Raw genomic sequence first — 12,604 nt, forward strand, 5'->3', positions numbered from 1 at the left:
CATATATAGGCTAAGGTTATATTTTCCAGTTTACCAATTCTATATATCCATAGAATGTGCAGCATTTTTGCCCATTCCTAACATGATAATTAAAATAAATCCATTTATAAATGGGATTAATATATAAAGTAGACAGCCGAGTTCATGTTTCTTATTCCACTCCCCGGATACCAACTTATCTTCCAAAACACACTGAACTTTTTAATTTATTTCTTCATTAAATCATTCCTTTAACAGGAAAATGATAAGGAGGAACAATTACTCGATATGTGGGTGGGTGGATAGAGAGAAAGATAAGAAGGCATCATTTAATACGAAGAAGAAAAAAAAGGGGAAAAAAAATTAAAAACAATTTTGAGAAGTATGCAGAAAGGACCTCGAGAGAAATTTGTTGCAACAAGAGTTTCCTCTGGCCTAATGAACCATGATTTATTTGCACTGGAGTTTTGTGAAAATAAAAAAAGAAACTGCACTTTTAATGGGAATTTGACATGCTCTCTGCTCTTTATGTAGTTAAAATAGCATAGGACAGATGGAGTTTGTATGACTAGTGTTCGAAGAATGAGTCGATCACAGTATCCTTGAAGATAAAAAGGGCAACTTTGTTCTTTTGGTGGGGTTTGACGCCACTGAGCATACATCATCATTTTCTAAATCATTTTAAGCCAATACGTCTCTCATTTTAACCACCATTCACGGGGTTAACCCAAAAGTCACGCTTTTTTACTATGTGGTTTCCCGAGAACCACAACTTTTTTTTTTTTTTTTTTACAAGTACCTTGCTTTCACACATCAGGGAAGAGTTTCCTAATATGTAACCCACCATGAAACAGGTCTCAGGGTATTGCTTAGAGATATTCCAAAATACAGATTCAAATACACTGTGCGGCATTTCTTAACAAAATAATATTGATAGTGTTGCCCGATTTGGATTCCAAATGCTGCCAGTGTTCTATTCCCTTGCAGATGGTTTACGGTGCTGGTCTATGAGTATGTACCATGACAGCTGCGAAACGCGTGTTTGGAAGGTCATTATTGTGCGTTTCCATGGCAGGTCGTTGTTGTGCGTTACATATTGTGCGTTTCCATGGCAGGTCGTTGTTGTGCGTTACATATTGTGCGTTTCCATGTTGCTGTTTCATCTCTAACATGTAAGCTCATTGAGCAGGGCCCTAAACCCCTCTGTTCATGTGCGACCAACTCGTCTGGTTACAATTACGTGTCTGTTAGTCCACCCATTGTACAGCGCTGCAGAATTTGTTGGTGCTTTAGAAACTATAATAATAAATGTACAGTAAAGGACAATTCGTGGAAGCTGTAGGTGTGCAGTATTTTCTTGATCTTCCCAATGTTTTTATTTTTGAGATATGCACTGTGCTCCAATTGAATGCAATATGTGTATACATATATACACAGACACACGTACATGCATTTGGCCAACCTTTTTTTTAATTCTTTATATCATATTGGGAATTTGTTTTATTTCATAAATCAATATGTAAATATTGTGTCAATATATTTCTTTGGAAACATAAGTATATTTAATTGCCTACGTTTTTTATTTTTCTGCTTCTAGAATTATTGATTTGTCTTTGTAAGTCTACATCCTTACATTAATGTTACCATAAGTATCCTTGTTGAAGTGTACCAAGCACCTGTTTAGCATGGGGACAGAGTTGGCCATAACTGAAAACGAGCACGGGAAAGTGAGACATGATAATTAGAAGGCTCTCTCATTATCGCCATCAGGATGGCAGACACGTTAATACATTGCACGTCACATTGTATCTCTTTGGACCACTCTGGCAGATGAATATCTCCTGTTTGCAATTCATAAGACAGACTCAACTGACACTTGTATAAACATCTTCCCTTTCACCAGATGTTCGACCTTTTTCCTGTTTTCCCTAAAGTGGACAATATGGGCCTTGTATGGAAGTTCTGTGACACCCCAGACTCAAAGGAAAATAAGAGCTACCCTTCTGGCCTCTAGGAAGCTTATTAATTATTTGATGTGTTTGACATGTACAAAGTGCACTCAATTGTGGTCAGAATAACTTTAACTCCAGTATTTATTATCAGAATTACCCATCAGAGACAGTCTGGTTCAATTTAATTCCACTGAGTATCTTGTACTTTAATGTTCAGTAGTATCTTCTAGTTCATTTGTATAGTAATAGAAATTCCTCCTGGGTTTGTAGCACTTGTTGTTAATAAGATTAAGATGGTCCCCCACCCCACTCCCTTAGCCTACTGGCTGCAGAGCTTTTTGTGTGAAAATAAGGGAGATTATTAACAGAATATGATATGAACATGTAACCACCTATATCATTTGAAGGCTAAGTTTTTCAGGTGTAATATTTTACCATCAAGAGCCCCCTCTCCTCCCCCCCCCCCCCCCACCCGATGCTTATCCCTTTGTTACCACGGGAAAATCAGGTGATTACGCTTCTCTATCTAATAACCCGGGGAATTCCTACTGCCATTGGACAATCAAAGAAAGTTGGGTGGGTGCACCTAATAGCTCAAACTCTAACAATCAAACTGAAATCATTAAAAATAAATTGGAAGCAGTCCACACTGGGCAACTGAATATTGGACAACCAAAGAAAAGAAAGTTGTATTGGTGTGCCTAATAGCTACTGAAATTGGTCCTCCTTTCCATCTGCCGGATTCATGCACTGACTCTAGTTATGTCTATAACCTTTTGGTTACATAATATCTGCTTACTTGCGTGGTTTGATTACCTAAATTTTGCAGTTTGGTTTTAATTCACCAAAAAATTTTAAGTAATCACTATTTCTACATCATATTTAACGTTTTCATCCTTCGACCGTCGTATAGCTTTCAGGTGTATTTTCGAAGCAATTTGCTGCTTCGTTTCAATGGAATAATTTGGTTAACGTTGCGTAGAATCCTTGGTCGGGTCTTGGCCAATTTAATGACACAACATTGTTGCCAGGTTGAAAAATAGCATCTCGGAATCTTAATACGGCTGCGGTTCAATGCCATTTTTATTACTGTGGTTTTTTGGTTTCCAGCCCGTGTACTGTCGCTGAAATCTGCCTGAATACTTAAACTCCAAAGAGCGCGTATTTCACATGCCTGATAAACTAGCATTTACTCTAAAGAGGAGGATGTTGAAAGATTGACGCCTACGAATGTGAAGCTTGATGTCAATGTTACAATGACCATATTAGATGGAAGATGAAAGATTAAACTTCCAGATATAAATATTTTTTTTCCTTACATCATAGAATCAATGATAGTTCTCAGGAGATGAGGAGTTTCCCGTTTTTGTTCCACGCCATTAGGCACTAGAGTGGACAAAGATGTTTCTTACTATGTCACTAATCAGCCTGCTATTAAAAGCCAAAGTTCCTTAAAGTTAACCGGCAATTAAAAGTTTTACTTACCTTAAATTGGCTCCGAGTACACTGAATACTTCTTGTATCACAGAATTACATGATGTATTCAATGTAACATTAAATGTAACATCACCTCACCTCCAATCCAGTGCCGTCCTCTTTCGAGCTTCTTGGGTGTTACTTTTCGTATAACATCCACCTCCGATCTGTCATTGGCTGCTCCACTCTTCTGTAATTTTCCCTTGAGGATGCTTCCCCAAATAGGGCGTACCTCCTGTGACATGCCAAAAGGCTGGCTTTGTTGCCAGCGTATCGGCATCTGAACTGATGTTACTCCACTCCTATACTTCCTAGGCAGCAGCATCTGTGCATGCGCTGTGATTGCTATGTTTGGCAGAGGTAATGGACCACCTGTGGGAGGTATTTCTGCTCTCCTCATTTAAATCTTTGGCATAATGTCTACGACAGGTGAGAGAAATACCTATTTTAAAAGAGTGTTTTCTCCCAATCTATACATTTGCTAGCAACCGAATGGAAAAATCAAGGCAAAAATAACAAATTGTGACTATAGCTGAATTGGAGTATTTTTCCAGATCAGCTATTAAGGCTTCCCTTTTTCCATTCAATATTAATTTTCGAAATTCCATAGTTTAGTGAATATCCCTGCTGATGTCCAAGAAGGGTCCCCAAATTATATAATTTCACATTTTGCGTCAGGACGAGTAAATTGTCACTATGGACAAGTACTTTGAGCTACCCCTTGTCTTGTGGACTAGTACGTATTCTTAAACTTTCCTAATCTCTGTATTCCATAATGCCCCCCCAAAAAGAGGATTTGACTTCAGTCTTAATCAATAGTACTGTGTATTATATAAATATATATTTTATCCAACTTGATTAAAAATTCTGCTGACTGTTTCTGATCAAGACACATAGGGTTTCTCTCCAGCTACCGGGTGGCCCTTTTGATATTTTCTTTTTTGCTTATCACAAAACCAAATATAACGGAGGCTCGCCTCATGCAGAGATGAAATGGACAGGGCGATAAGATCACGATGAGATGCTATGAATAGACACATTGTTTAGCCAATAAAAAAAACTGGTGTGTGAGATCTGAAGAGGGAAAAACACTAGTCCCCTCATTTTCTTGGCATCTCCTGTGTAAAATTCTGTTTATTTATATATGTACATATTTATTGATCCATCAAGTACATATTGGTTAAGCACCCAAAATTATAAAAAAATAGTATACCATCAGCACAACACGTTGACGAATCATCTAAATTAATATTTTTCCCAACATTTTCAAATTTTCTTCATTTTAAGATTTCCTTGAGTAACTAGTGTTGAACATATAATCCAGTATAAATATTGTCATATCTTTGTTTAATAATGAAATGTCAGGATAGAAAATGGGAGAAGAATTGTGCTATTTGTGTTTTCTCAGCTCCCCCGCCATATTATTATGGAAAGACGTAAAATCTACAAGCTAAGCATAACTCCCACTAATCTTGGTCATGGTACTGCCCTGACGTAAAGGGCACCCACAATGCCTAGAATCAGTCAAACCATACGTTATAAAAAAATAATCCACATATGTCGTTACTCCACTGGTGAGCTCTAAACATATCAGTTCACTGATATAAATAATTTAGAAATAATTATAAAATGTAATTTACATTTTACATTGACCAGAAACATAAATATCAAAATATTTACATAGAAAGAAGAGGAAGTGGTAAGGAAAGGCAGTAAAGTAGAAGAGAATGAAATGAGGAAAGAATGAAAAAAAGAGATTCAAGAATAGTCCCCCACTATCCCTGTTCTCACGAACGGCAATGTTTATATCTGTCTAACTGCAGGGACAAAGTCTGAGCACCAAAGCCACTACAATAAGATGTAGTAGCTATGATGCAGAGTCCCTTTAATAATCAAATATTCACACAAGTGGCACCTAGGATGTGATCGTCATACAAGTTGATGAATACAAGTTTATGAGGCTATTGTAGAAGCTTATTTGTTCTTAGCCCTGGTTTGAAAAGATGTGGGACCCAGAGGTCTGATGTTAAAGTGACACTGTAGTCACCAAAACAACTTTAGCTTAATGAAGCGGTTTTGGTGTATAGATCATGCCCCTGCAGTCTCACTGCTCAATTCTCCTCTACCATTTAGGAGTTAAATCACTTCGTTTATGCAACCCTAGTTACACCTCCCTGCATGTGACTTACACAGCCCTCCCAAACACTTCCTGTAAAGAGTCATGTAATGTTTACATTACAATTCCTGTATTGCAAATTTTGTTTAATTTAGAATTTCTTATCTCTGTTAATAGCTTGCTAGACCCTGCAGGATCCTCTTGTATGTAATTAAAGTTCAATCTACAGAGAAAGAGATAAAAATGTTTAAAGTTAGTTACATCTGATTGAAAATTAAACCACTTTGTTTTCATGCAGGCGGTGTCAGTCACAGCCAGCGATGGTGTTGCTAGGGCTGCATAAACAGAAACTAAAGCGATGTAACTCCTAATTGGCAGAGAATTAAGCAGAGCAACTTCAGAAGCATGATCTATACGCAAAAACTGTTTCATTAAGCAAATTTTATTTTGATAACTATAGTGTCTCTTTAAAAGCTTCTGAATAGCAAAACAAACATGTTTTTCTACCTTCACCCATCGCAGTACAAACTTAAAACATGTACATGTGGAATGGAAGAAAGTACCCCAAGAATTTAAAATACTTTTGTTCTGTTTTGTTAATTCCACTTAACTTAACTACTATCTTTGTTTATCCGATGTGCTGCTTTCTATATAAATGTTATATTTATATTTAAATTATATTTAATATAAATATATATTTCTGCTAATAATTTTGCCAGTGATTTTATACTTTTTTTCTGTACGTCAGGAGTGTAATTAACTTTCCCCAGAGGCTGGAGTTTGAATCGCTGTATTAAAGTGCTTGCGTGGAGATATATGGACTTTGTAGCAGTCAATAAATTGATATATATGAAGTGTTCCCTTTTTTCACCCCCCACAGGAACTGGTCTGACAGTTGCTTCTGATTTAAGACCTACCTCTACATGGAGCATTACACATGATCCTGATAAAGGTAAAAGGAGTTGCATGAAACAGAATCCATATTTCCCAGCATTTCTTTGATCTGACATATTTAATTATGATGCCCAAAATAAAAGAAATCTTGTTCGTCTAATACTCGTTCTGACATTTAATGACTGAAATTTTAGAGATTCGAAGGGAAAGGTTTTTTTTTTTTTTTTTAGTTATTGTTTTCTATGTTAAAAAAAAAAAAGGTTCCACATGGGAAAAAAATGGTTCAAGATGTGGTTTACGTTAAAAAGTGACCTAACTGAGGCCTGGTCAGTTTTAAGATGATAATATTTAACAATTGTTTTCAAAGCGCACCAAATGTTCTGCTGAATTTTATATATAGTATTGGTTTGATTGTTCTCACTGTAAAAAAAAAAAAAAAAAGGAAAAAAATGAAATGCAGATCTACGTGGTTTAAGAGACACACCAGGCTGGAACTGATATTTTCTTTTTAAATCTTCTTCTTGTGAACATATAGATAATGCATCAAAAATATATAAAAATGCAACACCCTTAAAAAGTTTTACAAATATATGCTTGTTCTCATGCTGATTCTGCAGAGAGCTTTGCCCCAACCAGGAAATGTCTTATCCAATCACGATTCTCACATATGTAGCATTGCTAAACTTATCCAATAAATCCCTATTTTAATAGGTATCATACCTGGGTGAGGGTCAGGGATATGTACTGGATTGGAGGGGTGGGGGACATGTACTGATGGTAATGGTGGGGAAAATGTACTGGATGGGAGGGTCGGGATATGTACTGGAAAGGAGGGGTGGGGGACATGTATTGGATGGGGGGTAGTAGACGTGTATTGGATGGGAGGGGTGGTGATATGTACTGGATGGGAGGGTTGGGATATTTACTGCATGGGAGGGGTGGGGGACATGTATTGGATGGGGGGTGGTGGACGTGTATTGGATGGGGTGGTGGTGGACGTGTATTGGATGGGAGGGGTGGGGATATGTACTGAGGGGAGGGGTGGGGATATGTACTGGATGGGAGGGTCGGGATGTGTACTGGATGGGAGGGTCGGGATATGTACTGAGGGGAGGGGTGGGGATATGTACTGGATGGGAGGGTCGGGATGTGTACTGGATGGGAGGGTCGGGATATGTACTGGATGGGAGGGGTGGGGGACATGTACTGGATATGGATACGTGTATTGGATTGGAAGGGTGATGAACATGTCCTGGATGGCGAAGGGCAGGAGACCTGTATTGGATGGCAATGGGCAGGAGACCTGTATTGGATGGGAGGGGTGGCGTACATGTCCTGGATGCGATGGGTAGGGGATGTTTATTGGATGGGAGGGGTGGGGAACGTGTCCTGGATGGGTAGGGGATGTGTAAAGGGAGAGGTGGGGGACATGTACTGGATGGAAAGGGTCGGGAGGTGTACTGAATGTAAATTGAGTGGGACCCCCTGACACCATAACAACTTAATTTTGATTATGTTGGTGCCCAAACTGGTCCTTTAAGTAATATTAGATTTTGCATCAGACCTGAACAACACACTGTGGGCCATATTAATTCACAATTACTTTTTTTTGGATGAAAAATGTATTTTTTCAATAATTGATTTCATTCCAAAAGAATATGATTTTTTTGTCATACTTTGTTTTTTTATATTGATGTAATTTCCTTGCTATTTCTAAGAGGCATAAAAAGAACACTTTGCTACCATCCGACCTGTCTCTGAGATCGCTCTTCAGCAGTCCTTCCAATTCTGGAGCAATTACTTCAACACCAAAGGGACTTGGTTACAAATGAGACAATATATATTTTCTATTGAAATTGGGAACTTATCTGTCCAGAATTCTAAACTAGTGCATTATATGTAAAGATTGGGATCTCTCCTCATTGCAATAAACCATATGTTCGTCTCGCTGACGGGCTTAACAATAGAGACAATTCTATTAATCTGCAAATGTACGTTTTAGTCTAGAAATGTCCTGCCTTGAGAGATTTCCTGCAGGAGGCACCAATAATCTCTTTAATAACCTATTTAATAACAAATGATAATTATAACTGACATCGCATGTCAGGTCTGTCTGACTTTCCTTTTTAGGCAAATCAGGGAGTTGTAGTATTATTTAGGTTTGATAAATTAAAGGGGTAGCCACAGTAAAATATTCGTTGTTATGATGATGTTGATGGTAAGGTCTCTATCCACAAGAAGAGAGTAAATGCTGTGTTGCAATTTAAGGTGCCAGATGTTGGTTCCCGAGATTTAATGGAATGGCTTACATATTAGATAATGTAAACAAGATAAGATGCTTTTTATAAGCTATAAATAGCAAGCACTTTTACTGCAAGTGATTGTGGTCAGATTCCTTATTCTACCAGCATTTTTACCAGCTCTTTCCCTATTATGGTACATAGACAGTATCTTCATATTAAAGAGCATACAATGTGTGTATACAGAATTGCTAGCAAATGCATCAATTAAAAAAAGTTTTTAAAAACATAAATAAAAAAATGCCACGTCCGCAACCTGTCAATCAAATATCTGATTGACAGACATGAGAGTAGCAGGAGAACCTTCCTACAGACAGTTTCTCTACTTAGCTTTGCAGCGACTACACTACATGCTCCATAGTTGCTGTAATTAAATAAGTAGAGAGTAGATTTATGATAGCACTTACGGTAAATAAAAGTCTATATTATTCAAGAATTTAATCAAAATATGAAAAAGAAAGCAAATTAAAGAACAGTAAACTGAAACAAAGTCTGCATTCATTTATCTGCAAAGGCCATATTCATCAAAGGCAAAACAGATGCAGTTCTGGAAACAAGTGAAAACACGGGCAATTGCCATGGAAACCAAAAGAATGTTTCCTAATTTTAGAACTTTTGTCTTGATGAGAATGGCCTCAATTATTTAAACTCATCAGCGGGTCCTGATTGAGAAGATTATTAGTGGCACACTAATTGGGTTAAGGGACTGAGGAATCCAAGGATCTGGATGTAGGTCTACATCTCCCATCCCAAGAGCATCGGTGGAGGGACTTTTATTTTAATGCATGTTAGGATAGTGGAGTCATTTTCAGGGTTTAATAACATTTTGTTCCTTTGCCCTAGATCTCAGCTTATCACGTTGGGTGTATTTTCCATCCGCAAAGGTGAACATTTTCGCATTTCGAGGGTGTTGTAAAAAAATTAACTTACCTGAAATCACTCCCATCTACATTGAATATACCGGATATCACAAAAATATGATGCACTCATTGTAAAATATAGAGATTTACTCACCTTTTCTCTGTCACGGGTGCCGCCATCTTCAAGCTTTGTGGGGGTCATCCTCTGCTCCTCCTCCTGACTTCTTTGACGTGCACTGCTTGAGGACGTATTCCCAGCAGGACAAACCGCCTTAGTGACATCAGCACACTGGCTTCGTTGCCAGTGTGCCAGCATTGGAACTGAGTGACATCACGTCACTAAAAGCGCTGTCTAGGGAGTTTCCATAGCAACCACAGCGCATGTGCTGCTTACGAGAGCAATTGTGTACATCATGCAGCCACTGTCTCTGTACACGCTGTACCCCAATATCTAACTTATACCTCTGTAGGAATCCTAAACGATGATCTCTTCTGGTCTCTTCAAGCTACGGTACATTTAGCTGATATTACCATTTAGGAATTGCATCACAAAGTTCCAAACCTTCCATGATAGTTACTGATAAAAAAAAAAAAACAAGATTGCGAATCCGAGCCTGTTATTTGCAGAATAGCTCCCAGCTGAATCTTTAATTTGATGCTATTAATGAACTCTTTTTATTTATTTATTTCTGTTTATTTTTGTAGTGCACACCACGATAAAATAGAATGTTTTATTGGGAGAAATAAATAATTTTTTTCAAAGTGCGGTGTGAAATATTTATTACTATTATAATATTTTTTTTTTTTAAGCCGCCTGCAGATTTCTTTTCTCTCCTGTATAAATAGATCACTCCCCACTTTGTCTTGGAAAGTAATTATGATGGATTATTGGATCATTAGTAAGATTTACTGCTCTTCTAAAATTCCTTTCCTGACACCACTGGGACCATGTGTTACCACTCCCAATGATGATCTGGGTCTCTTATTGTGTCATAAATTCAACACGTACTGAAGTCCCTTAATCTAACCATCATAGAGGCACGGGGAGAGAGTCTGACACTTTGACCTTGTCTTGTATGCAGGTGACATATGCGCTTTGCTCTCTTTCACAACGAGATGGAAACTGGACTAAATTTAAAAAATAAAAAAAAACAATTTTTAATTACTCTAAAAAAGGGTATTTTTTTGGGGGGGGAATGTATTTACGGTTCATAGTCCTGTAATGTTTGTTGCTGTTTTTGTATACCTTTAATAACATTTTGAACGACAAAGGGAGCATTTTCTGCCCAAGTGTGATATAAGTTGAAAAACTGAAACATTTCAGCATGATTTCCTGATTTCCACTGTTTCTTTAGCTGTAACTGTGTTATTGTGGTGTGTATCTCTTGGTGATAAGGAAATAAAAACAATAAGATTACTAACCCCCCTCCAGAAGGTCACGTTTCATGATGACAAAAAAAACCTTCTAAAGTGTAATGAGATATCTGTGTAATTAAAAATATTAAACCCCTGGTGGTTAGTCCGAGTGACACACGGGGTTAATAAGGGCCACTTATAAAAACAGAACACTAGTTGGCAGCGAGCCCTAACCTGTTACTTCCAGGGGCCACCTCGGTCACATGCATCTCTTTCCTAGAGGGTCTGCAATGAGTAACATTCCATTTAGAACAGGGTGTAGCTAGATAAGAACACTCAGAGTTATAGGTGTGATTATACAGCCCCATATGAAGCTGCAGGATCGATTATTTACTACTGGGAAATTGTAACAGCTCAGAATAAGCTGTATGTCGTAAAAACTTGCAGTACCACAACTGACCACTGGAGGCATACAAGATGTAATGCACTTCTGTGGGAGACATTTCTAAAAGTTTTGTTCATAGAAAATTGTGTATTTGTGGTGTAATGTGATTGCAAGGAAATAATTAATGAAGCCAATGGAAGCAACTGAACTATTCCACTGGTCATACTTTATTCAATTCATTCTCGCCAATACTGGGAGGAAGGCAGCCAGGACAAGCGGATGATCTGGGTAGGAGCTTGCCATGGATGCAACTCAATGCACTGGTGACACTCGCAGGTTTAAGAGAGTTGTGTCATCCCAGCACATATGCACGTCAGATTGACAGGCATTATATATTAAGTGAGCTTTTCTTTTTTTAAATGCATTAAAAATTGTGTGTCAATTCCAGCATGGAGTGTTTGTTTAGTGAGTACCCGTGGCCGGTCCAGGCTAGATTTGGATTTGGATTGATGTAAGTTATTAAATACTTTTTTTGTACTTCACTCTAAATGTGCATCTCATTTTTTATATATATATACTTCTTTCTTGAGCACATATTTGCCAACACATCTATGGAGATTTTAACTCAGACAGAGGATTTGGAATTTCCATTTTGAAAAGGAAAATATTCAAGGCTTGCAAACTTCAGTAAAAGTGTGAGTGGCCACTTGTGAATGCAACTTTTACAATTTGCCTTTATACACAGTTATACGCTATGTTGTTTTATTTGTGATTGGTTCAGCAGATCATCCCCTTTTTTTGCTTATATTGTGTGGAAGACAAGAGGAAGTCTTTTGGGATACTATTGGAAATCATATCCTACACAGGAAAGTTTCTTTCTGCTGATATAAATTAAGCACGTATTACTCTGTGGTGGGTGTATACACACATTGTTTCTTTTTGTAGATTTGGATAATGTAGTTCGTGTATAGAACCAGATTCCGGGGCCGTGTTGTTGGCTGTTATACCAAATCTCTACTTGACCATCGTTGGATGACTTGTGTTAGCTTGTCCGTGATGATTGCTCAGTTTCGTTGTGGTTGCTCAGCATTGCATAGCCACTACTGTCCTTGATCTGACAGAACAGTCCTGATTTCAAAACCCTGTCCTTAAAAAGTGCAGGTCAATAAAACCATTATTATGGCAGGACAGTGGAAACTAATCCATAGAGGCAGGTGGGATGAAGAGCCCTACCAGTTTTTGCTGCAAAATAATAAGCACATCCAAAAATATAATATTGGCATCGT

At 37.8% G+C, this 12,604-nt stretch overlaps 1 protein-coding gene across 2 annotated transcripts in view; it reads left to right on the top strand.

Annotated features, from left to right (window-relative positions):
* ROR1 (receptor tyrosine kinase like orphan receptor 1) overlaps positions 1-12,604 on the top strand; it is a 251,967-nt gene that overhangs the window by 133,114 nt on the left and 106,249 nt on the right. The window contains exon 2 of one of the 2 annotated variants that reach the window (XM_063427871.1): positions 6,404-6,475. The exons of the other annotated variant lie outside the window; for it this stretch is intronic. Coding sequence (XP_063283941.1) covers positions 6,404-6,475 — 72 coding nt within the window. The remainder of the gene's footprint in view (positions 1-6,403; positions 6,476-12,604) is intronic. 2 annotated transcript variants of the gene reach the window in all.

The sequence above is a fragment of the Pelobates fuscus genome, chromosome 7 (assembly GCF_036172605.1).
Source record: "Pelobates fuscus isolate aPelFus1 chromosome 7, aPelFus1.pri, whole genome shotgun sequence".
Classification (NCBI taxonomy): domain Eukaryota; kingdom Metazoa; phylum Chordata; class Amphibia; order Anura; family Pelobatidae; genus Pelobates; species Pelobates fuscus.